General features: G+C 47.7%; 3 protein-coding genes across 4 annotated transcripts in view; all 3 read right to left on the bottom strand.

The window, feature by feature from the left end:
- Nucleotides 1–569: 569 nt before the first annotated feature.
- LOC134674989 (uncharacterized) lies at nt 570–2,699 on the bottom strand. The gene has a single exon (XM_063533133.1). The coding sequence runs from the start codon at nt 2,697–2,699 to the stop codon at nt 570–572; it is 2,130 nt and encodes a 709-aa protein (XP_063389203.1).
- LOC134675239 (nucleoplasmin-like protein) overlaps nt 1,740–26,226 on the bottom strand; it is a 201,149-nt gene continuing 176,662 nt past the window's right edge. For both annotated transcript variants that reach the window (XM_063533456.1, XM_063533457.1), the window contains one exon: nt 1,740–1,752. The gene's annotated coding sequence lies outside the window, so the exon portion shown is untranslated. The remainder of the gene's footprint in view (nt 1,753–26,226) is intronic.
- On the bottom strand, nt 25,403–25,792 carry LOC134674986 (uncharacterized). Its single transcript, XM_063533131.1, has one exon. It carries the CDS (start codon nt 25,790–25,792, stop codon nt 25,403–25,405), a length of 390 nt encoding a protein of 129 aa, XP_063389201.1.

The following is a 26,226-nucleotide window of genomic DNA, read 5'->3' as shown; positions in this document are numbered from 1 at the left end:
TATACGCGCGGCAATGGCAGGGGTCGCAAACGATATGTCAACAATAGACCCCCCCTGCCGTCGCACGCATGTATTGGCGTTGCCCTGGTTCAGGACAACCAAGCCCGTCGCCACCGCCCAATCCCTTAGGGCAGCTCCCTTTGGGTTTGTGAGGGGCGAGCCCCAAGCCTCACTTTTGGCGTTAAAATCGCCCAATACGAGCACCTGGCTGGGGCTCGCTCTCCTCACAATATTCCCGATCTCTTCCAGGAATCGCTCTAGATCGCGAAGCGGTTTATTGGGGGAGAAGTAGCTTGCTACGACTACGGTTTCACCCCATTTTGCCGCTGCGTATCCTCGGCCTCGGGCTATTGGCGTAAGGAGCGGAAAGTCACCCACCGCCGGTACCATCATGGCCACCCTGCCGTCTGTGGCCCCTACCCAGTTTGCCTGGGGAGGAACATAATATGGCTCTGCCACCACCGCTATGGAGATGCCCCACTCCGCCGTGAATTGCATGAGCAGATCTTGAGCACGAGCGGAGTGGTTGACATTACACTGTAAAATGTCCAGATGTGGGTGTACTGGCATTACATGTCCATATTTTGTCCCTCACAGGCCGGTTGGTCGGCGTTACGCATTGGGGAGGTTCTTTGGGCCTTCAGAAGAGCCTCTTTGCCTTTTGCTGGTGGGGGCGCACAGGAAAAACCCCCCATTATGTGCCCCGCTGGACGTTTGGCCGCATGGCACACCGAACAAAAGGCAGCCTCCGCCTTGCAGTCCGCCATCCTGTGGTCCGGTCTACTACAGCGGAAGCAGAGGCTGCTCCTATCTACTGGTGATGGGCACAGTGCTCTGGTGTGCCCCGTGCCCATGCACCTGAAGCACCTCATTGGTGTTGGGTCCAGCGCCACTACCAGGGCCGAGGACCAACCTATTAGAAGTCGACCCGCTGCGGTGACCCTTTTTGCTGCCGTTATAGGGCATTGTGCCAACGCCGACCCTGTCCCATTATATTGGGCCCTAATAGATCCCACCTTAACTTCATTTAGCGAGCATTGGCCCAATTTGGCGATTGCTCCAGCGATCGCCTCCTGAGTGGCTGCCTCATCTAGGCCCGAAATGCGTAGGTCCGCCATTTTAGTGGGCCTATATACTCGGGCTTCCTCTCCGATCACATCCGTGATTTTTCGGCAGAGTTCGTCAGCCGCCCTGCCATTGTCCGACCCGGACACCTCAATTATCCTGGCTCCAGCAGCTGTTTTACGGACCTTGACGTGTTCTAGACCCACATCAGCAAGATTCACCGATGTGGTGGCCTTCGACATGATTGAGGCGTATGTCGCCTCAGACTCCGGCTTCAAAGCCACCACTATCGCAGCCGTAGAGGGCACAACCAGCTTTCGTGGGCCCGCAGGTGCCGGTTTCCGGGCCGGAGCGGCAGGGGGGGAAGAAGGCTTGGCGGATTTGCCAGATTTGCCCTTTTTGACAACCTGCGTCCAAGACTCAGCAGGCTGCTGTGTTGTTGTTGCCGGCTGTGACGGTGGGGAGGCACTGGGCTCCTTTACCGTTTTCTGCCTAGGAGCAGAGTTAGCCCTCTTCTTGGTCGCTGATGCCGCTGGTGCCGAAGGCTGAGCCGCAGGGGCCTTAGGCTGCCTAGTGGGCGGCGCACGTGTCACTGCCCTTGAGGGCACCTCAGAGAGAAGTTCCGGCTGGGGTATGGGCTGGCTCGCAGTCGTCTTGTTCCTATCCGCCGCGAGAGGGGGGCGGGGGACCGGCTCAGGGGAGTAGCCCGTGCGGGCCGAGATCATATTTCCCATTGTAATTGTAAGATCCCGCTTCAGGTCCTCCTTCAGTTCCTTGAGGGCCTCCTTGAGGGCCTCAGCGAAGCCCGTCGGGGACTGGTCGAATTGAGCCGTCGGGGCCTGTGCTAGGGGCTGGGTCTCCCTCTCAGAGAAAGCCCTACGAAGGGCCTTCATCTCCGCCTGGCTTTGGGCAAGTTGCTCCCGCATTCTCTTATTGTCAGCCTTTAGGGCTCGCAACTCCTCACTTTCTTCTCGGTCTGCCAGGCAGTCAGTGGCCGCCAAAATGTCCCGGCAGGCCTGGTTCATTTTGCCCCAGACTTGTCCGTTTAGGTTGCCGGATTTCCCGGCAGCCTGTAGGACAGTCTGGGTCGCCTCCCGCACTATTTCGATGTAGTCCATCCCTGTGTATGGGGGCGGGCTACATTCTCTCATTTCTTGGCTTGGGCACGGGGACGGGGTCAGCTTCCGCGGCTCCTTATCCCCCTTCTTCTTCTTGTCCCTCTTGTTGTCCCCCTGGGACCTTGTCTGGAGGGGGGGGAAAGGGAGGATCACCCCCTTTCCCTTTCCCTCCTGGCTATCCAGCACCTCCAAGAGGAGGTCCTCCTTATGGGCCCTCAGTCTGGCCTTGGCTGCTGCCAGGCCAGTAAAGTGGCCTTTGGAGGCTTTCTTCACCATGGCCTTGGCCCTACCCCTCAGCGCGGTGCTAATTTTGGGCCCGCTCCCAACGTGAGCCTCATAGTCCAGGTCCCGGTCTCCCTCATGGGGCCTCTTATTGGAGGCGGCCTCGGGCATGTCCTGTCCCTCCATAGGTTCCTCCCAGTTGGGCGAGGTTGGAGAACCTGCCCCTAAAGCCCCTTTATGGGGCCCCGTGATTGGAGCCCCCTCCAGATTCAACCCCTTCGCGGGGTTATCCATTTATTTACCACGCGAAAACCACCCCTTATGGGTGGAATTCGCCTAAAAAAGGTAAAAAACTCAAAAACCTAACCTAACCTAACTATTTTGGTCAAGTGCGAGTCGCAGCAGAACCAAAACAGCAAAAACAAACTTAAAATTATTTTATGCGACGGGATGTAGCGTCACTCCTGGTTGAGCTACAGATCTCGAACCAAGGTCTAAAAATAGCTCTAAGTATGTTCTATCTACTTATAATTTTTTGAATTAAAAATATGTAATAATTTACAAGTAATTAATTTTCCAAAACAAAAACCAACTTATGTTTGCGTTTCACGACGCCTGAAATTTTGGATTAGCAATCCTTTAAAAAATTACTAACTCCTAAACTATACACCCTAAAAATTAAATTCAAACGGATTTGAATTCCTTACAATAAGCTTAATCTAACTAATCTACCAAAAAGAATTTATTTACAAAAGAACTGAAGATATGATTTTTTGAAAGTGAAATCTCCTAACGTCGTCAACCGCAAATGGGGTAAACTTTTTACAGAAAGTCTAAACTTTGAACCCCACTATCTCCCGAACAATAAGTCGGATCGATATGGGGCAAAAAGTTCCTTGTAAAGCAAAAAGCGGACCCAATTACTAAATTAACACACGAATCAAACAAAGTAAGAAAACGAAGATATGAATTTTTAGAAGTGAAAAAGTGCCTGAAGGGAAATAGTGAATTTATTTGTAAAGTGAAAGAAATTGAAAATAGTATAGAAATCTAGGGAAAAGCTGGAAAAGAACAACGGTATAAAATAGTACTCAATTAACTTTATCTAACCACAAAAATTCGCAAAACTCCCTCACTTCTACCTCTCAAATTTACCTCAACCTAACCTAACCTTTTTTTTTTTTTGACGGAGTGGGGAATGCTTTTACGCATCCCTCCCAGGCCTTGAGAAAGGCCATAATGGGGAGGGTATGTGGGACTCACTCTTTCGGCTCCCTCTCCTAGCGAGAGGGAGGGAAAGAGAATACCCACTAAACCCCACTCCGGCGTCTAGCCCTCTCAGACGTTGTATGGGGGCATCATGGGCTCGCGCAGTCATTCCTCCATGATGCCCCCCGTCTCTTCCCGGCATTAGGCCGGGGAACCCGCAGCAAAGGAAGGGAGAATCAGGGACGCTTCTGATTCCCCCTTCAGCCGTGTAGGGCCGTGCAATGTGGGCCTTAACCCACTGGCCCTACCGAGGGAGGACGCGGTTCACCGCAGCGTACTGCGCGCGCCTTCTCCCTCTTCGTCTCTGCCGGAGCGGGTGTGCGTCGGCCGCGTCTTCGCGCTCCCGCTCCGCTACCTCCTTCTGCGAGATGACCTCCTCGCAGAAGGAGACTACTGCCTTCCATTTTCTCTCGCTGCCCAGCATGGCCGCAACGACGCTGTGCAGCGAGAGATCTGTCGTCCTTATTGCTGCCGTTAGAGTACGGCGCTCCTCATCCCAACGACTGCAGACCTCTAAGGTGTGTTGGGCCGAGTCATCAGGGTCACCGCACTCGTGACACTGGGGCCCTAATTCCCTCTTTATGTTGTGCAGGTAATGACCGAAGCAGCCGTGTCCGGTCATTACCTGCGTTGCCCTATATGATAGGGCCCCGTGTTTCCTCTTCAACCACTCCTCCATGTGAGGGAGGACTGCCCCTATGGTGCGTGTTCCATAGCGGGAGTCCTCCAGGCCGGCCTCCCATAGCTCCCGGAGCCTGTCCTTAGCCTCTCGGTCTGCCCGCTCTGCGGCTTCTGGGTCCAAGTTCTCTCCTCGAGCCCTGGCCTCCGCCCTCAACACGTATCTCTCCGCTAGGACTTGTGCATCGAGCTCCCACGGAGGAGTGCAAGCAAGGAGACACGCCGCCGCGTGGGATACTGTTGAGTAGCCCCTAATTATTCTGAGGGCCACCACCCTCTGCGGCCGCCGGAGCAGGGATTTGTTATCATTCGATAGCCGGTCCGCCCAAATCGGGGCCCCGTATAGGGCCATACTTCTAACAACCCCCGCAAAGAGGCGGCGGCATGGGGCTCTCGGTCCTCCCACGTTGGGCAGCAGCCTACCTAGGGCGGAAGCCGCGCCCACAATTCGGGGAGCAAGTCGGATGAAATGCTCCCTGAAGTCCCACTTTCTGTCCAGGACCAGGCCAAGATATTTGATATTGGCCTTGACCTGGACAGGTTCTCTATCCACTTGGATCGTCAAGTTGGCGGGCAGACACCATCTCTTCCCTCCGAAAACTATTGCCTCTGTTTTCGGGAGGGCTACGCTTAACCCAAGCAGGCGTATGCGGCCGATCGTCATTTCTGTGGCGACCGCCGCCCTCCGCAGGGTCTCCCCCAATTCTCTTCCCCGCACAGCCACCATTGTGTCGTCCGCGTAACATATGGTGGACATGCGGGGAAGCTGTGCCCCCCTTATGACCCAGTCATAGCCGATGTTCCACAGGAGAGGTCCTAAGACTGACCCCTGTGGAACACCGCAGGCCATTTCGCGCTCGCGACGGCCCCCTCTCATTTCGTAGAGCACTACCCTTTCAGATAGGTAGTGCTCCACGATTGTCCTCAGGTATAGAGGCACTTCGTGGTACCGAAGTGCCTCCTTAATCACAGTATACGGGAGGGTGCCGAAAGCATTGGCGATGTCAAGTGACACCGCCACGACACCCTCTCCTCTTCCCGCCGCATCTTCACTAAATTCCCTCAGAGAGGAAAGTGCGTCCATCGTGGACAGCCCCGCCCGAAACCCGAACTGCCTCTCACTGATGTTCGGGCCGGTGTTCCTGAGGTGTTGGAGAATGCGGCCGGCGAGGATGCGTTCCAACATCTTTCCGACCTCGTCCAGGAGTACTATAGGCCGATATCCGGAGGGACTGTCCGGCGGGCGGCCCTCCTTCCTGAGGAGGCATAGCCTACCCTCTTTCCAGCATCTCGGAAAACGGCCCTCCTTAAGGCAATCACTGAAAAGTTCCTTAATCCGATTTCCGAGATGCTTTAGCACGATTGGGAGGACCTTCCCATGTACCCCGTCAGGCCCAGGAGCCTTTTTACATCCTCTTAGGCGGATGTCTACCCTCGTCATCTCTTCGTCGGAGACCTCGGGGATCTCCATCGGACCTACCGGTTCTGCCAAGGGGACCGACATTACCGGCGGCGCAAAATCGGGCGCCGGCGGGAAGAGGCCCTCCACTATTCGCGTGAGGAGTTCCGGCTCTAGGGAGTCCATGGGAGGGGCATGCTTCATTTTGTTGCGTACAAGTTTGTACGGTCGCCCCCATGGATCCCGGTCTAGAGTGGCCAGGAATTCCTCTCTCGCCTCATCCTTTCTTTTGGCGATTGCCAGGTTGAGAGCCTCTTTTGCCGTTTTGAGGGCCTGGTACGCTGCCTCTTCCTCCTCCTCAGTATGCCTCCTCCGTCGACATCGATTGAATGCGCGGCGGCACGCATTACTGGTGATACGGAGGGCCGCGATTTCCTCCGACCACCAGTACACCCTCCTCCTTGCTGTAGGTCGTCCGGCGCGTGGCATTGCTGCGTCACATATAGATTGCAGATTTTCGCGGAGGCGTGAGGCACGCTCATCTACTCCTAGCGCTATTGGAGGAGGGTTATTCCACGCCTCAACCATTGCGGCTTCATCCGCCATCTCGCGGTCCAGCTTTGTTATGGTCCACTTAGGGAAACCATTTCTTCTTCGGCCGGGCATCGGTGGGACTACCGGCGCATTGTGGACCCTCATTTGTATATAGAGGTGGTCGGACAGGGTCTCCACCTCCTCAAGGACCCGCCAATCCGTTATACGCGCGGCAATGGCAGGGGTCGCAAACGATATGTCAACAATAGACCCCCCCTGCCGCCGCACGCATGTATTGGCGTTGCCCTGGTTCAGGACAGCCAAGCCCGTCGCCACCGCCCAATCCCTTAAGGCAGCTCCCTTTGGGGTTGTGAGGGGCGAGCCCCAAGCCTCACTTTTGGCGTTAAAATCGCCTAATACGAGCACCTGGCTGGGGCTCGCTCTCCTTACAATATTTCCGATCTCTTCCAGGAATCGCTCAAGATCGCGAAGCGGTTTATTGGGGGAGAAGTAGCTCGCTACGACTACAGTTTCACCCCATTTTGCCGCTGCGTATCCCCGACCTCGGGCTATTGGCGTAAGGAGTGGAAAGTCACCCACCGCCGGTACCATCATGGCCACCCTGCCGTCTGTGGCCCCTACCCAGTTTGCCTGGGGAGGAACATAATATGGCTCTGCCACTACCGCTAGGGAGATGCCCCACTCCGCCGTGAATTGCATGAGCAGATCTTGAGCACGAGCGGAGTGGTTGACATTGCACTGTAAGATGTCCAGATGTGGGTGTACTGGCATTAGATATCCATATTTTGTCCCTCACAGGCCGGTTGGTCGGCGTTACGCTTTGGGGAGGTTCTTTGGGCCTTCAGAAGAGCCTCTTTGCCTTTTGCTGGTGGGGGCGCACAGGAAAAGCCCCCCATTATGTGCCCCGCTGGACGTTTGGCCGCATGGCACACCGAACAAAAGGCAGCCTCCGCCTTGCAGTCCGCCATCCTGTGGTCCGGTCTGCTACAGCGGAAGCAGAGGCTGCTCCTATCTACTGGCGATGGGCACAGTGCTCTGGTGTGCCCCGTGCCCATGCACCTGAAGCACCTCATTGGTGTTGGGTCCAGCGCCACTACCAGGGCAGAGGACCAACCTATTAGAAGTCGACCTGCTGCGGTGACCCTTTTGGCTGCCGTAATAGGGCATTGTGCCAATGCCGACCCTGTCCCATTATATTGGGCCCTAATTGATCCCACCTTAACATCATTCGGCGAGCATTCGCCCAATTTAGCGATTGCTCCCACGATCGCCTCTTGAGTGGCTGCCTCATCTAGGCCCGAAATGCGTAGGTCCGCCATTTTGGTGGGCCTATATACTCGGGCTTCCTCTCCAATCACATCCGTGATTTTTCGGCAGAGTTCGTCAGCCGCCCTGCCATTGTCCGACCCGGACACCTCGATTATCCTGGCTCCAGCAGCTGTTTTACGGACCTTGACGTGCTCTAGACCCACATCAGCAAGGTTCACCGATGTGGTGGCCTTCGACATGATTGAGGCATATGTCGCCTCAGACTCCGGCTTCAAAGCCACCACTATCGCAGCCGTAGAGGGCACAACCAGCTTTCGTGGGCCCGCAGGTGCCGGTTTCCGAGCTGGAGCGGCAGGGGGGGAAGAAGGCTTGGCGGATTTGCCAGATTTGCCCTTTTTGACAACCTGCGTCCAAGACTCAGCAGGCTGCTGTGTTGTTGTTGCCGGCTGTGAGGGTGGGGAGGCACTGGGCTCCTTCACCGTTTTCTGCCTAGGAGCAGAGTTAGCCCTCTTCTTGGTCGCTGGTGCCGCTGGCGCCGAAGGCTGAGCCGCAGGGGCCTTAGGCTGCCTAGTGGGTGGCGCACGTGTCACTGCCCTTGAGGGCACTTCGGAGAGAAGTTCCGGCTGGGGTATGGGCTGGCTCGCAGTCGTCTTATTCCTGTCCGCCGCGAGAGGGGGACGGGGGACCGGCTCAGGGGAATAGCCCGTACGGGCCGAGATCATGTTTCCCATAGTAATTGTGAGATCCCGCTTCAGGTCCTCCTTCAGTTCCTTGAGGGCCTCCTTGAGGGCCTCAGCGAAACCTGTCGGGGACTGGTCAAATTGAGCCGTCGGGGCCTGTGCTAGGGGCTGGGTCTCCCTCTCAGAGAAAGCTCTACGAAGGGCCTTCATCTCCGCCTGACATTGGGCAAGTTGCTCCCGCATTCTCTTATTGTCAGCCTTTAAGGCTCGCAACTCCTCACCCTCTTCTCTGTCTGCCAGGCAGTCAGTGGCCGCCAAGATGTCCCGGCAGGCTTGATTCATTTTGCCCCAGACTTGTCCATTTAGGTTGCCGGATTTCCCGGCAGCCTGTAGTACAATCTGGGTCGCCTCCCGCACTATATCGATGTAGTCCGTCCCTGTGTATGGGGGCGGGCTGCGTTCTCTCAATTCCTGACTTGGAGACGGGGACGGGGTCAGAATCCGCGGCTCCTTATCCCCCTTCTTCTTATTGTCCCTCTTGTTGTCCCCCTGGGACCTTGTCTGGAGGGGGGGAAAAGGGAGGACCACTCCCTTTCCCTCCTGGCTGTCCAGCACCTCCAAGAGGAAGTCCTCCTTATGGGCCCTCAGTCTGGCCTTGGCTGCTGCCAGGCCAGTAAAGTGGCCTTTGGAGGCTTTCTTCACCATGGCCTTGGCCCTACCCCTCAGCGCGGTGCTAATTTTAGGCCCGCTCCCAATGTGAGCCTCATATTCCAGGTCCTGGTTCCCCTCATGGGGCCTCTTGTTGGAGGCAGTCTCGGCCATGTCCTGGCCCTCCATAGGTTCCTCCCTGTTGGGCGAGGTCGGAGAACCCGCCCCTAAAGCCCCTTTATGGGGCCCCGTGATTGGAGCCCCCTCCGGATTCAACCCCTTCGCGGGGTTATCCATATATTTGCCACGCGAAAACCACCCCTTATGGGTGGAATTCGCCCAAAAAAAGGTGAAAAACCCAAAAACCTAACCTAACCTAACTATTTTGGTCAAGTGCGAGTCGCACCAGATCCAAAACAGCAAAAACAAACTTAAAATTATTTTATGCGACGGACTCTAGCGTCACTCCTGGTTGAGCTACAGATCTCAAACCAAGGTCTAAAAATAGTTCTAAGTATGTGCTATCTACTAGTATTTTTTCCAACTAAAAATATTTAATATTTTACAAGTTATTAAATTTCCAACACAAAAACAAACTTATGTTTGCGTTTGTCGACGCCTGAAATTTTGGAATAGCAATCCTTAAAAAAATTAATAACTACTAAACTATACACCCTAAAAATAAAATTCAAACGGATTTGAATTCCTCACAATTAGCTTAATCTAAATAACCTATCAGAAAGAATTTATTTACACAAGAACAGAAGATATGATTTTTTAAAAGTGAAATCTCCTAACGTCGTCAACCGCAAATGGGGTAAACTTTTTACTCAAAGTGTGAACTTTGAACCCCACTATCTCCCGAACCACAAGTCGGATCGATATGGGGCAAACAGCTCCTTGTAAAGCAAAAAGCGCACCCAATTACAAGATTAACAGACGAAACGAACAAAGTAATAAAACGAAGATGTGAATTTTTCAAAGTGAAAAAGTGCCTGAAGGGAAATAGTGAATTTATATGCAAAGTGAAAGAAATTGAAAATAGTATAGAAATCTAGGGAAAAGCTGGGAAAGAACAACGGTATAAAATAGTACTCAATTAACTTTATCTAACCACAAAAATTCGCAAAACTCCCTCACTTCTACCTCTCAAATTTTACCTCAACCTAACCTAACCTAACCTAACCTAACCTAACCTAACCTAACCTAACCTAACCCAAGCTCTTTTAAAGTGACCAAATACTACCCGAATATATTGATTTTTGGCACAATTTTAGTCCTCATTGAGCCCGATTTTTTGATACCTTACTTATTTTCATAGTAAAAATTCATAACTTAGACATCTTTCCACTTTTCAACAATTTTTCTTTTCTTAAAAATCTCTTTTCACTATTCCTAAATAAATATATTCTCAAAACATTTATTCTTTAACAACTTCACATTAAAATATTCAACTTTCTTCACTTTTTATTTGCACCTGCCAATAAGCTACGAGCAATTTACATTTTCACTAATATCTCTTAATCCACCCAATAGATTTCTCTAATTTTTATTCTATCAAGTAAAGTACATTTTTGTCCTCTATTTTTATATATTAGTTAACCTCGTATCCCTTATAGTTTTTTTCAATAACTTCAAAGTTCATTTCCCTCGTCTTTTGACCTAAGTTTTTCACACTTTTCAATAGTTTGTTCAGTAAATCTTATCCAAAAATTTTGAATCTCAGTATAGCTTTAAAGCTTATAAAGCCCTATTTTTTAGTACCATCCATTTGTCTGTACCATTTCTGGTTACGGAGATATTTATTTTTTAGTGTTCCTGAAATTTTCCAAGTTTTCAAAAATTTGTAACTCATCCGTTTTCTAACTTTTTTGTAATTTTACTTTAGAATAAAATTTGCCTTTATCATTCGTAATAATTTGTATAATAATATTAAATAGTTTTCTTACTGCTTCTTAGTCTAATTTTAAAATTTCTTCGAATTTTGGCGGTGCCTGCAAGAATTATAGCGGCAATCGTCTTTAAACTGAATTTTCTTCATTTCTAGCTGTTAGATTTCTCTCCTTTTTAATTCCTTCGATAGATTTTATTGTTTTTAACATTTTCTTTTCTATAATATTTTCTCAGAAACCCTTCCTTGCCCTTCAAAATATAACATTTCTTTAAAAGTTTTTCTATTTTTAATTTCTTCATTTCTTCGCTAATTTTCATCTAAAAAATCTCAAAATTGGAATATAAATAGTACTTAAATATAGTTATTTTATAGTTTTAAATTTGTGTCGATATCTATTCTGGATCGTTAATTATTAATTTTCTTAATCAATACTTTTCGTACAGTCACGAATCAGTGATTTTCCAGTGAATAAATTGTCTCTTGTATTTTGTTTAATTATATTGATACCAAAATGGCTGGTATTTTTCGCACTCCCCCCAGCTCACCGAAAAAACAAAAAAATCAGCAAGATATAAATGTGGGCAACCTGTCTGATTTCCCAAATCTAGAAAATACCGAATCCCAGAACCTGCATATGCTTTCTGGTACAGAAAATAACGCGCAAAACACAACTTTCACCCTGGAGCCTGCTAAGGACCTCACAAGCGGGACGGACAGGCGAGCTAAAGCCCCAGTTGCTTTCACTGTCAGTCCTGAATCCCCTAAAAAAGTGACGAAAAAACCAAAACTGTCGCAGGCCGAGAGAGATAAAGAACATCCCAAAGTTACGGAATTAAAAAATGCAAGCATTCAAAATATGGAATCATACGTGGATGCAACAGAAAAAATTGCGTCTCTAACCCGCAAACTTCTGAATGAAGGGAAGAGCGTCACCGCCCCAAATAAGCGGGCAATAATTGCCCTAATGGACCGGCTGTCAGAAATGACAAAGACATTACCAGAAGTTCTTCCAAAGACTCCAGAAATCGTTCACGAGCTGGCTCGTGAGACAATAGAATATAGCCGAAGGCTTTCTGAAGCATCCACATCTGCTCCAAAGTCCCCAACTCCCATAGCACTCCATAAAGTAACTGAGACTCACAACAGAGAAATGGAACGAATACTTGCAAATGAGGTGCGAACACCTATAACAGGATTGCAAAAGGAAATAGAGGCGTTGAAAGGCAAGATAAACGATATGCAACAAAAAGTGGTTGAGGAAAGCCACACCCGTGTTGTTGGTACAGAGGCGTTGGTGAAAGAGCTCAAAAATGAGGTCACTGAGCTAAAAACATTGAAACATGTCAACCCAACGCCTCCCCCTGCGGAAGAGGTAAACAGGCTTAACGCTCAAATAGGGGAGCTTCGAAGGGAGTTTACTTCTTATGCGGCAGCTGCACGGGCTAACGTTGGCACTTTCACCAAACCACAACCACCCCGACCAACAAAAACCCTACTCGTATCGAGCATAAATCCCATTGATACAGCTGATCAAGTTATAAAGAAAATAGAAGGAGTGGTAAATGCTCGCGAGGAGGGTCTAAATATTGACCAGTGTCGTAAGGCCCGAAACGCCAAAATTGTATTGGGATGCGCTCACCCTGAAGACGCAAAACGCTTGGCTGAACGTCTCCGAGCCGGCGAATTAACCGTCGAGGAACCTGCAAGTCGTAATCCCCTAGTTGAAATTATTGGCCTAATGGCCTATCAAACCGATGAGGATATCATTGAGTCACTCAAAAAGCAAAACAAACACGTGACAAGCACGCTAGACATGGCAAAAGAAACAGCAAAAGTACGTTTCCGTCGCAAAGCACGAAATGAACTAGAGTGCCATGTAGTGATGGAAGTGTCTCCTAAGCTGTGGCAGGCCCTGACCCAAGCAGGTCACGTTTACATAGGCATGCAACGCAGACCAATATACGATCGCTCGCCTCTGGTACAATGCTCGTGCTGCCTGCAGTATGGGCACACAAAACGCCTGTGCGAGGCCCCGAAACCGCTGTGTGGCCATTGCGGTGGTGAGCATCTCCGTACACAATGCGACCGCGCGGCAAGAGGAGAGGCACCGTATTGCATCAATTGCAGACGTGACAAAAAACTGCCGAATGAATGTGCACACACGGCCTTGGATTCTGCCTGCCCAGTTCGTCGCCGATGGGATGTATTAGCTAGATCTCGCGTTGCATATTGTTAAGGGCGTCCCGGCAAAAGTAATGCAAGCCAACTTACAGCGAGCAAGACTGGCAACCACAGAGATTTTTATAAAGGCGGGCATTTATAAAACTTCCATCCTACTATTGCAAGAACCTTACGTGGGCGCAACAGGTGAACTCGCCCCTCTCCAAAACGCCAGAATCGTACAAGCTAGTGGAGCAACTAGAGAATCACCTAATAAGGCTGCAGTAGTAATAACAGATTCCAGACTCAATGTCGAAATAAACCCCAGTCTGCAGACACCAAATATCGCAGCAGCAGTAGTTGGTTCAGAGGAAGGAAAATATGCAATGATTTCAGCATACTTTGAGCCAAATAATCCTATTGAACCACTACTTGTACAGCTGAGAGGAGTAGCAACTAAACTGTTGCAAGAGACACCAAACTTACTATTGGGCGGCGACTTCAATGCCTGGAATGTATGGTGGGGTAGCTCGAGAACCGATGACAGAGGCGAAGAGTTGGTATCTTTGTTCCATGAGCTAGACCTGCAGATACTAAATGAAGGTATGGAGCCCACATTCCAAGTTTGCCGAGGAGATCGTGCTTATGAAAGTAGGGTAGACGTAACAGTTTGTACTACTCCAATTGCACGCCGAGTAACAGAATGGAAAGTCATGCCTGAACTCACTTCCTCTGACCATAGTGCAATCATCATGACCATAACTGCTGTCATGCCCCCTTTTCCACCGCCAATCACGACCCGTATCTACAATACTGCCAAGGCTGACTGGAGTGAGTTTGATGACGCTCTGAAGCACCAACTTGAAACACATGGCCTGGGAAATGCGGAGACACTATCAATAAATACTGCAGAAGAGGCAGAAATAGCAGTGAAGTCATACTCGGAAGCTATCGCGGAGGCATGCGATACCACTATACCGCGACGAGGACACTCCAAATTTCGGCTGAAACCACCATGGTGGACAGAGGAAGTTAGAAGGAAACGGGATCATATGATGACCTGCAAAAGGCGCATTCGTTGTGCTGCCCCGCAAAGAAGAGAAAGTGTTGTGACTGAATATTTGAAAGCTAGAGAGGAATTTCTTAATACAGCAAACGCAGCGCAAACGGAAAGCTGGAAGAAGTTTTGTACAACAGCGGAAAGAGACAATCTTTGGGACAGAATCTACAAAACACTCCGGAGAGTAGAACCACGTCGACCTGATATTCTTCTAAAAATACTGCCGAACGATAATGAGAAAAGTATGTGCACAAAATGGAAGTACTGCTCCGTGGGCAAAAACAGACCAGTAAAATTAATCATAAATCAGACAAAATAATAAGATAAAATAAAACACAGAAATAAATGCATAAAAATAAGAAAGTAAACATATAAGTTGCCAAAAATAATAAAGATAATAATTACTTAGAAACTTTAAAACCGATAATTTTAAAAAAACAGTAAATTTAAAATGAACGTAAATAATAAAGCATAAATAATAAAAATTAAAATAAATATAGCAAGCAATCAAACTGCAGAAAAAGTCTCGGATAAATGTCCGGGGATCAAAGAAGCAGATAGTAATCAAACTATCTGCAACAATCATAAAAAAAAAAAAAAAACCTAACCTAACCTAACCTAACCTAACCTAACCTAACTCAAAACCTAACCTAACTCAAAACCTAACCTAACTCAAAACCTAACCTAACTCAAAACCTAACCTAACTCAAAACCTAACCTAACTCAAAACCTAACCTAACTCAAAACCTAACCTAACTCAAAACCTAACCTAACTCAAAACCTAACCTAACTCAAATCCTAACCTAACTCAAAACCTAACCTAACTCAAAACCTAACCTAACTCAAAACCTTTTTTTTTTTTTTTTTTTACGTGGAGTAATGCATTTAGGCATTCCGCCTAGCCGGGGAACTAGGACGGATATGTCGGACTCGTGGCCAAGGGGCCAAATACCGACTAAACCCTCCACGGTATGCCCGTCTCGCAGCAATAGTGACGGTGAACACGGAATCGCAGAGCATTCTACCGCGAACACCGCCTGCTGCCGACAGCCGAGGCTGTCCCCTCCTTGGACCCGAAGGCCCTGGAGCCGAAGCTCCCCCTCTCGAAGGTAGTATGCAGGGCGACACCACACACTGATCCCTCATGACAACCTCCACGCCGGGAGGAGATGGAAAAACCCCGGGTTCCACCTCCTCAGGTTGTCTTAGCGATTTTTTATAGAGGTGGTCATCCTCGTGGCCACCATGCCGGCGCCGGCCAGCAGTGGCAACCCCCCCGGCCATCATCATAGGCCCTCTGCCTAGACGGTTACGGGGACCGCAGTTTTATACAGGTCAGCGGCATTCCTGTGCCCTCACGCGCCCAAAGGCGCCCGGCCCGAAGGCCCCATCCGCGACCGTAGCCGCCCGGCCCGAAGGCCCCCTCCAGCACACACTCGGGTGAACTCTCCCTAATTGAGAGGACACCCTGTGCGGAACCCCCTCAACCCCCCCACGACAGGACATTGGCAGCACCGGTAAGGAATCACTTGAAAATCAAGAGATTATTTACCGTTGCCCCCGGGGTGCACCGTCCAAGAACCCTTCCCTTACCCCCGGATCAATTAGATCAAGAGGAATGAGAAGGGACCTGGCGCTCTGGGAAGTTTCCTGTCCGTAGCACCCCAACCTAACTCAAAACCTAACCTAACTCCGAACCTTACCTAACCACTCTTTTCGTCGAATGGCTAGGTTATATGTAGAAAAATCTTAATAGCGCGTTCTATTTGTGGCGGTTTCAATGATAAGTGCCCTCTAGTGGCAGCTTGTAATTGGTCTTTATCTATTTGAATGGCGGAATAACACATTAAAAACTAAATAGGTACCTATAAAATTTAAGAGATTTCAGCTATACTCTGTATCTAAATAATAGAAAAAAAAAAGTAAAATGTATATGATGATTGCTATGAAACTTTGTTCTTACAAATTAGGATAAGGCACGCACGTCTATGCCTGTTACTAGTTTACTAGTGACATCTGTTGCCCAGCGGATGCCTTTTAATGTTTTGCCTCTCGTGGCTGGAGGGCGCTAGTGCATGGTGTTTTCATTAAGTTTCTCGACTTTCTTCATAATTTCCGCCCGTGAAAACATATAGACTTCCCCCGAAATTGTTCCGTGTTTCGTCTGTTGTGCTTGTATTATTTTCAATGAATGGGCTGGCTCTCTGGAAAGTCCCCCATTCACACTTCTACCTTGTAGTCCGCCTCATTGGGTAGGATTGTGTATGGGAGTCGCGGACTACGTGCCGTCCTACAACACCCAAGTAGGGTGCCTCTTGTGTCCTACAAATCCTGCAAGCCCCGCCCACCGCTGTAGTCCGCCGCGTAGGGTTGAGTGTGGGTTATCGTCCTACGTTGCGGACTACCGTGTATGACGTATGACAACAGTGCGCGCCATTTTTTTTTAACTTTATAAAGACAATCGCTGATTGTGGTACCAAAAATCACCCAATCACTCCAACAAACAATGGAGGAATTGCGAGGCGGACTACAACGTAGGAGTGTGAATGGGGGGCTTAAGCTGGACTTCGGCGGGTAGGCGTTTTAGTTTATCTATTCGTCGCTAGAGGGCTGTAGTAGTGTCCGTTCATGTTACTATCGAACAGTATTTTTTTACCGTTACACTGTATTTTATACGCAAGCCGTATGATTGATTAATAAGAAACTACTAACGGCACGAGCAGCTTGTGGACGGGTATGTCTCCGAGAAATCTCCCGCTTGCCGCCGTGCTCATCCACTTCGAACACATTTGCTGTCGTATTATTTAGTCATGTTACTTCAGTCAACGTCAGTACTTTTTGTACGTACGTTTCCCGTGAAAATACGATGGAAAATAATTATGCACAATAACTGTACATCTGTTTCTATTATGATTTCTTGCAATCCATATTCTCTATTTCCTTCTATTTTCTCGGTAAATGTGAAGGGTTTCATTAATCATTTCCAGCCAATAGACAGTTTTGGTTTCATCAAATTCGTGCGATAAATCGTAGAGAATAAGATCATTGTAAGAAATGCCATCGTTCAGCGTGCACTGTTCCGCGGAAACGTCGGCCCATACGCCATAGGTACAGCACGACGACCGTCTTTAAACTCTTTAACCGCATCATAGAAGCGACTGCCATGGTGCCATGGTCTATTACTTAGTGGAATTATTATCAGAGTGGACGTTATCTTATTGCATCGCATCATCACAATCTTGGAAACAGTCTCCAAAAACTTACCTTTGGATGCCCTTAATATTTATTGCTAATATGGGGTTGGAAGATTTTAGGATTTCATGAATTGGATGCTAGGCCATTTTTAAGCCAAATCTTCTTCTTCTTTCCCCTGCCCTTATCCCACGTTATGTGGGGTCGGCACAACATGTTTTTCTCTTCCATTCTCCTCTGTCTTTCGTGTCCTCAGCACTCACTCCTTTCTTTCTCATATCCTCTTTCACACAATCCATCCATCGTTTCTTGGGTCTACCATACGCTCTCCGTCCATCAACATTCATCCCTAACATTCTTTTGCCTATATGGCATTCATCCCTCCTCATTACATGCCCATACCACGACAACCTAGCACTCCTCATTTTCTCCGTCACTGGAGCTACTTTCAAACTTCCTCTTATATACTCATTCTTAATCCGATCCTTTCTCATCACTCCACACATCCATCTCAGCATTCTCATTTCCGCTGCATGCACTCTTCTTTCATCCGCTACTTTCGTCGCCCAGCATTCTGATCCATACATTACAACAGGTCTCACGATCGTTCTATATATTTTCCCCTTAAGCTTAAGGGGCATTCGTGGATCGCAAGTTGTTCCAGAGACCTGTCGCCATTTCATCCATCCCGCATTTATTCTATTTTTCACGTCTCGGTCGATGTTTCCGTCACCTTGGATCAATGACCCAAGGTACCGGAAGTCAGAGCAGACTGGTAGGGATACACCGTTTAAGGCAATATGGGAAAAACTGGATGGACCACCGAAATCGCAGAACATGTGCTCCGTTTTGGTTCTGCTTATTTTGAGTCCCACGCTTTCCAGCTTTTCTTGCCATTTTCCCAGCCTGCTCTGGACTTCAAGTGCATTTTCTCCGACAAGAACAATGTCGTCGGCAAACAGCATACACCAAGGTGCCTCCTCCTGTATGTTCGATGTCAGAGCATCCATAACCAGGAGGAACAAATACGGGCTTAAGGCCGACCCCTGGTGTAAACCTACCGCCACATTGAACTTGTCGGTTACTCCTGCTTCCGACCTGACGTGAGTACTGGCTCTGTCATACATCGCCTGAACAAGCCGTACATACTTCTCTGGCATTCCCTTCTCTCTCATACACCACCACAGAACCTTACGGGGTACTCTATCGTATGCCTTTTCCAAGTCCACGAACACCATGTGCAAGTTCTTTTGCGCAAGTCTGTATTTTTCGCACAGTTGGCGAAGTGCAAATATGGCGTCCGTAGTTCCCCGGCCCGGCATAAACCCAAACTGGTTCTGTGTTACCTCACTTTCTTCTCTCATTCGTCTCGCTACCACTTTTTCCCATATCTTCATACTATGTGACATGAGCTTTATTCCCCTATACCCCATCATCTATCCCCCATTGATACAGCTGATCAAGTTATAAAGAAAATAGAAGGAGTGGTAAATGCTCGCGAGGAGGGTCTAAATATTGACCAGTGTCGTAAGGCCCGAAACGCCAAAATTGTATTGGGATGCGCTCACCCTGAAGACGCAAAACGCTTGGCTGAACGTCTCCGAGCCGGCGAATTAACCGTCGAGGAACCTGCAAGTCGTAATCCCCTAGTTGAAATTATTGGCCTAATGGCCTATCAAACCGATGAGGATATCATTGAGTCACTCAAAAAGCAAAACAAACACGTGACAAGCACGCTAGACATGGCAAAAGAAACAGCAAAAGTACGTTTCCGTCGCAAAGCACGAAATGAACTAGAGTGCCATGTAGTGATGGAAGTGTCTCCTAAGCTGTGGCAGGCCCTGACCCAAGCAGGTCACGTTTACATAGGCATGCAACGCAGACCAATATACGATCGCTCGCCTCTGGTACAATGCTCGTGCTGCCTGCAGTATGGGCACACAAAACGCCTGTGCGAGGCCCCGAAACCGCTGTGTGGCCATTGCGGTGGTGAGCATCTCCGTACACAATGCGACCGCGCGGCAAGAGGAGAGGCACCGTATTGCATCAATTGCAGACGTGACAAAAAACTGCCGAATGAATGTGCACACACGGCCTTGGATTCTGCCTGCCCAGTTCGTCGCCGATGGGATGTATTAGCTAGATCTCGCGTTGCATATTGTTAAGGGCGTCCCGGCAAAAGTAATGCAAGCCAACTTACAGCGAGCAAGACTGGCAACCACAGAGATTTTTATAAAGGCGGGCATTTATAAAACTTCCATCCTACTATTGCAAGAACCTTACGTGGGCGCAACAGGTGAACTCGCCTCTCTCCAAAACGCCAGAATCGTACAAGCTAGTGGAGCAACTAGAGAATCACCTAATAAGGCTGCAGTAGTAATAACAGATTCCAGACTCAATGTCGAAATAAACCCCAGTCTGCAGACACCAAATATCGCAGCAGCAGTAGTTGGTTCAGAGGAAGGAAAATATGCAATGATTTCAGCATACTTTGAGCCAAATAATCCTATTGAACCACTACTTGTACAGCTGAGAGGAGTAGCAACTAAACTGTTGCAAGAGACACCAAACTTACTATTGGGCGGCGACTTCAATGCCTGGAATGTATGGTGGGGTAGCTCGAGAACCGATGACAGAGGCGAAGAGTTGGTATCTTTGTTCCATGAGCTAGACCTGCAGATACTAAATGAAGGTATGGAGCCCACATTCCAAGTTTGCCGAGGAGATCGTGCTTATGAAAGTAGGGTAGACGTAACAGTTTGTACTACTCCAATTGCACGCCGAGTAACAGAATGGAAAGTCATGCCTGAACTCACTTCCTCTGACCATAGTGCAATCATCATGACCATAACTGCTGTCATGCCCCCTTTTCCACCGCCAATCACGACCCGTATCTACAATACTGCCAAGGCTGACTGGAGTGAGTTTGATGACGCTCTGAAGCACCAACTTGAAACACATGGCCTGGGAAATGCGGAGACACTATCAATAAATACTGCAGAAGAGGCAGAAATAGCAGTGAAGTCATACTCGGAAGCTATCGCGGAGGCATGCGATACCACTATACCGCGACGAGGACACTCCAAATTTCGGCTGAAACCACCATGGTGGACAGAGGAAGTTAGAAGGAAACGGGATCATATGATGACCTGCAAAAGGCGCATTCGTTGTGCTGCCCCGCAAAGAAGAGAAAGTGTTGTGACTGAATATTTGAAAGCTAGAGAGGAATTTCTTAATACAGCAAACGCAGCGCAAACGGAAAGCTGGAAGAAGTTTTGTACAACAGCGGAAAGAGACAATCTTTGGGACAGAATCTACAAAACACTCCGGAGAGTAGAACCACGTCGACCTGATATTCTTCTAAAAATACTGCCGAACGATAATGAGAAAAGTATGTGCACAAAATGGAAGTACTGCTCCGTGGGCAAAAACAGACCAGTAAAATTAATCATAAATCAGACAAAATAATAAGATAAAATAAAACACAGAAATAAATGCATAAAAATAAGAAAGTAAACATATAAGTTGCCAAAAATAATAAAGATAATAATTACTTAGAAACTTTAAAACCGATAATTTTAAAAAAACAGTAAATTTAAAATGAACGTAAATAATAAAGCATAAATAATAAAAATTAAAATAAATATAGCAAGCAATCAAACTGCAGAAAAAGTCTCGGATAAATGTCCGGGGATCAAAGAAGCAGATAGTAATCAAACTATCTGCAACAATCATAAAAAAAAAAAAAAAAAAACCTAACCTAACCTAACCTAACCTAACCTAACCTAACTCAAAACCTAACCTAACTCAAAACCTAACCTAACTCAAAACCTAACCTAACTCAAAACCTAACCTAACTCAAAACCTAACCTAACTCAAAACCTAACCTAACTCAAAACCTAACCTAACTCAAAACCTAACCTAACTCAAATCCTAACCTAACTCAAATCCTAACCTAACTCAAATCCTAACCTAACTCAAAACCTAACCTAACTCAAAACCTAACCTAACTCAAAACCTAACCTAACTCAAAACCTAACCTAACTCAAAACCTTTTTTTTTTTTTTTACGTGGAGTAATGCATTTAGGCATTCCGCCTAGCCGGGGAACTAGGACGGATATGTCGGACTCGTGGCCAAGGGGCCAAATACCGACTAAACCCTCCACGGTATGCCCGTCTCGCAGCAATAGTGACGGTGAACACGGAATCGCAGAGCATTCTACCGCGAACACCGCCTGCTGCCGACAGCCGAGGCTGTCCCCTCCTTGGACCCGAAGGCCCTGGAGCCGAAGCTCCCCCTCTCGAAGGTAGTATGCAGGGCGACACCACACACTGATCCCTCATGACAACCTCCACGCCGGGAGGAGATGGAAAAACCCCGGGTTCCACCTCCTCAGGTTGTCTTAGCGATTTTTTATAGAGGTGGTCATCCTCGTGGCCACCATGCCGGCGCCGGCCAGCAGTGGCAACCCCCCCGGCCATCATCATAGGCCCTCTGCCTAGACGGTTACGGGGACCGCAGTTTTATACAGGTCAGCGGCATTCCTGTGCCCTCACGCGCCCAAAGGCGCCCGGCCCGAAGGCCCCATCCGCGACCGTAGCCGCCCGGCCCGAAGGCCCCCTCCAGCACACACTCGGGTGAACTCTCCCTAATTGAGAGGACACCCTGTGCGGAACCCCCTCAACCCCCCCACGACAGGACATTGGCAGCACCGGTAAGGAATCACTTGAAAATCAAGAGATTATTTACCGTTGCCCCCGGGGTGCACCGTCCAAGAACCCTTCCCTTACCCCCGGATCAATTAGATCAAGAGGAATGAGAAGGGACCTGGCGCTCTGGGAGGTTTCCTGTCCGTAGCACCCCAACCTAACTCAAAACCTAACCTAACCACTCTTTTCGTCGAATGGCTAGGTTATATGTAGAAAAATCTTAATAGCGCGTTCTATTTGTGGCGGTTTCAATGATAAGTGCCCTCTAGTGGCAGCTTGTAATTGGTCTTTATCTATTTGAATGGCGGAATAACACATTAAAAACTAAATAGGTACCTATAAAATTTAAGAGATTTCAGCTATACTCTGTATCTAAATAATAGAAAAAAAAAAGTAAAATGTATATGATGATTGCTATGAAACTTTGTTCTTACAAATTAGGATAAGGCACGCACGTCTATGCCTGTTACTAGTTTACTAGTGACATCTGTTGCCCAGCGGATGCCTTTTAATGTTTTGCCTCTCGTGGCTGGAGGGCGCTAGTGCATGGTGTTTTCATTAAGTTTCTCGACTTTCTTCATAATTTCCGCCCGTGAAAACATATAGACTTCCCCCGAAATTGTTCCGTGTTTCGTCTGTTGTGCTTGTATTATTTTCAATGAATGGGCTGGCTCTCTGGAAAGTCCCCCATTCACACTTCTACCTTGTAGTCCGCCTCATTGGGTAGGATTGTGTATGGGAGTCGCGGACTACGTGCCGTCCTACAACACCCAAGTAGGGTGCCTCTTGTGTCCTACAAATCCTGCAAGCCCCGCCCACCGCTGTAGTCCGCCGCGTAGGGTTGAGTGTGGGTTATCGTCCTACGTTGCGGACTACCGTGTATGACGTATGACAACAGTGCGCGCCATTTTTTTTTAACTTTATAAAGACAATCGCTGATTGTGGTACCAAAAATCACCCAATCACTCCAACAAACAATGGAGGAATTGCGAGGCGGACTACAACGTAGGAGTGTGAATGGGGGGCTTAAGCTGGACTTCGGCGGGTAGGCGTTTTAGTTTATCTATTCGTCGCTAGAGGGCTGTAGTAGTGTCCGTTCATGTTACTATCGAACAGTATTTTTTTACCGTTACACTGTATTTTATACGCAAGCCGTATGATTGATTAATAAGAAACTACTAACGGCACGAGCAGCTTGTGGACGGGTATGTCTCCGAGAAATCTCCCGCTTGCCGCCGTGCTCATCCACTTCGAACACATTTGCTGTCGTATTATTTAGTCATGTTACTTCAGTCAACGTCAGTACTTTTTGTACGTACGTTTCCCGTGAAAATACGATGGAAAATAATTATGCACAATAACTGTACATCTGTTTCTATTATGATTTCTTGCAATCCATATTCTCTATTTCCTTCTATTTTCTCGGTAAATGTGAAGGGTTTCATTAATCATTTCCAGCCAATAGACAGTTTTGGTTTCATCAAATTCGTGCGATAAATCGTAGAGAATAAGATCATTGTAAGAAATGCCATCGTTCAGCGTGCACTGTTCCGCGGAAACGTCGGCCCATACGCCATAGGTACAGCACGACGACCGTCTTTAAACTCTTTAACCGCATCATAGAAGCGACTGCCATGGTGCCATGGTCTATTACTTAGTGGAATTATTATCAGAGTGGACGTTATCTTATTGCATCGCATCATCACAATCTTGGAAACAGTCTCCAAAAACTTACCTTTGGATGCCCTTAATATTTATTGCTAATATGGGGTTGGAAGATTTTAGGATTTCATGAATTGGATGCTAGGCCATTTTTAAGCCAAATCTTCTTCTTCTTTCCCCTGCCCTTATCCCACGTTATGTGGGGTCGGCACAACATGTTTTTCTCTTCCATTCTCCTCTGTCTTTCGTGTCCTCAGCACTCACTCCTTTCTTTCTCATATCCTCTTTCACACAATCCATCCATCGTTTCTTGGGTCTACCATACGCTCTCCGTCCATCAACATTCATCCCTAACATTCTTTTGCCTATATGGCATTCATCCCTCCTCATTACATGCCCATACCACGACAACCTAGCACTCCTCATTTTCTCCGTCACTGGAGCTACTTTCAAACTTCCTCTTATATACTCATTCTTAATCCGATCCTTTCTCATCACTCCACACATCCATCTCAGCATTCTCATTTCCGCTGCATGCACTCTTCTTTCATCCGCTACTTTCGTCGCCCAGCATTCTGATCCATACATTACAACAGGTCTCACGATCGTTCTATATATTTTCCCCTTAAGCTTAAGGGGCATTCGTGGATCGCAAGTTGTTCCAGAGACCTGTCGCCATTTCATCCATCCCGCATTTATTCTATTTTTCACGTCTCGGTCGATGTTTCCGTCACCTTGGATCAATGACCCAAGGTACCGGAAGTCAGAGCAGACTGGTAGGGATACACCGTTTAAGGCAATATGGGAAAAACTGGATGGACCACCGAAATCGCAGAACATGTGCTCCGTTTTGGTTCTGCTTATTTTGAGTCCCACGCTTTCCAGCTTTTCTTGCCATTTTCCCAGCCTGCTCTGGACTTCAAGTGCATTTTCTCCGACAAGAACAATGTCGTCGGCAAACAGCATACACCAAGGTGCCTCCTCCTGTATGTTCGATGTCAGAGCATCCATAACCAGGAGGAACAAATACGGGCTTAAGGCCGACCCCTGGTGTAAACCTACCGCCACATTGAACTTGTCGGTTACTCCTGCTTCCGACCTGACGTGAGTACTGGCTCTGTCATACATCGCCTGAACAAGCCGTACATACTTCTCTGGCATTCCCTTCTCTCTCATACACCACCACAGAACCTTACGGGGTACTCTATCGTATGCCTTTTCCAAGTCCACGAACACCATGTGCAAGTTCTTTTGCGCAAGTCTGTATTTTTCGCACAGTTGGCGAAGTGCAAATATGGCGTCCGTAGTTCCCCGGCCCGGCATAAACCCAAACTGGTTCTGTGTTACCTCACTTTCTTCTCTCATTCGTCTCGCTACCACTTTTTCCCATATCTTCATACTATGTGACATGAGCTTTATTCCCCTATAGTTGTTGCAATCCTGTACATGACCCTTATTTTTAAAAACGGGCACCAGTGAACTGTTGCACCATTCATCAGGGATCGCCTCTTCTTGCAACAACTTATTGAAGAATAAAGTCAGCCACTTCCATCCATCCGCTTTCAGAAACTTCCATACTTCCACAGGTATACCATCTGGCCCAACCGCTTTCCCATTCTTCATACCTTGCACAGCCATTTTTACTTCTTCTACAGTGATCTCCCTCACCATACCAATGTTACTTCTAACATTTTCTAGCACTCCACTCCAGTCATTTTCTTCGTTCATAAGTTTATTGAAGTAGTTCTTCCAGCGTTCTTTTATGCTCTTGTCATCCGTCAAAATCTTTCCTGCTTCGTCTCTCATACATTTAATATGATTTATATCTCTTGCATTCTTCTCTCTCTCTCTCTTGCTATTCTGTACAGATCTTTTTGGCCTTGTGGGCTCTCCAGGAAATCGTACAATTTATCTTGTACCTTGGCCTTTGCGATTGCAACTGCTTTCTTTGCTATCTTTTTACTTGTAAGATAAGCTGATCTCTTGATTCCTTTCTCTCTATCGTTACCCTCTTCCACACTCTTCCATTCTTTAAAAGCATTCTTCTTTTCTTTCAGAACCATTCGCACATCTTCATTCCACCACCATGTATCCCTATCAATCTTCCCTTTCCCTGTTGTTTCCCCAAAAACATCCCTCGCTACACTTCTTAAACATACTGCCATTTCATTCCAGCAATCATTCACTCTCATCTCTGCCATATCACCCATTCCTACCATCTTATCGACTATTCGTTTCCTAAATTCTTCAGCTAAATCTCTGTTCCTCAATCCATGCCATTTCGTTCTAGGTGGGGGCTTCGAGTTCTTTTGCAAGTGTTGTACTTTAAGATTTAAGTCTAGAATCAGTAACCTATGCTGGGAAGTTTCTAGTTAGGCTCTCACTGGGTACTACTTTGCAGTCCTTAGCCGACTGTAATTTACTCCTCCTTAGAAGAAAGTAATCTATTTGGGTAGAGTGTTGGCCACTACGGTATGTAATAAGATGTTGTTCTTTCTTTTAATCTCATGGAATAAAATTTGTTACAATGCAAACTCTACTTTAGAGAAGATTTATATTAAAAAGCATCTAACTAGTTTCACTCAACGTTTTAAGGTTGAAAAATTATAAAAGCGTTCGTTATAACGAATATTTTTATTGTTCT

Source organism: Cydia fagiglandana, chromosome 21, assembly GCF_963556715.1.
Source record: "Cydia fagiglandana chromosome 21, ilCydFagi1.1, whole genome shotgun sequence".
Lineage (NCBI taxonomy): Eukaryota > Metazoa > Arthropoda > Insecta > Lepidoptera > Tortricidae > Cydia > Cydia fagiglandana.
Note: the sequence above shows the minus strand (reverse complement) of the source record. Positions and strands in the feature narration are given on the sequence as shown.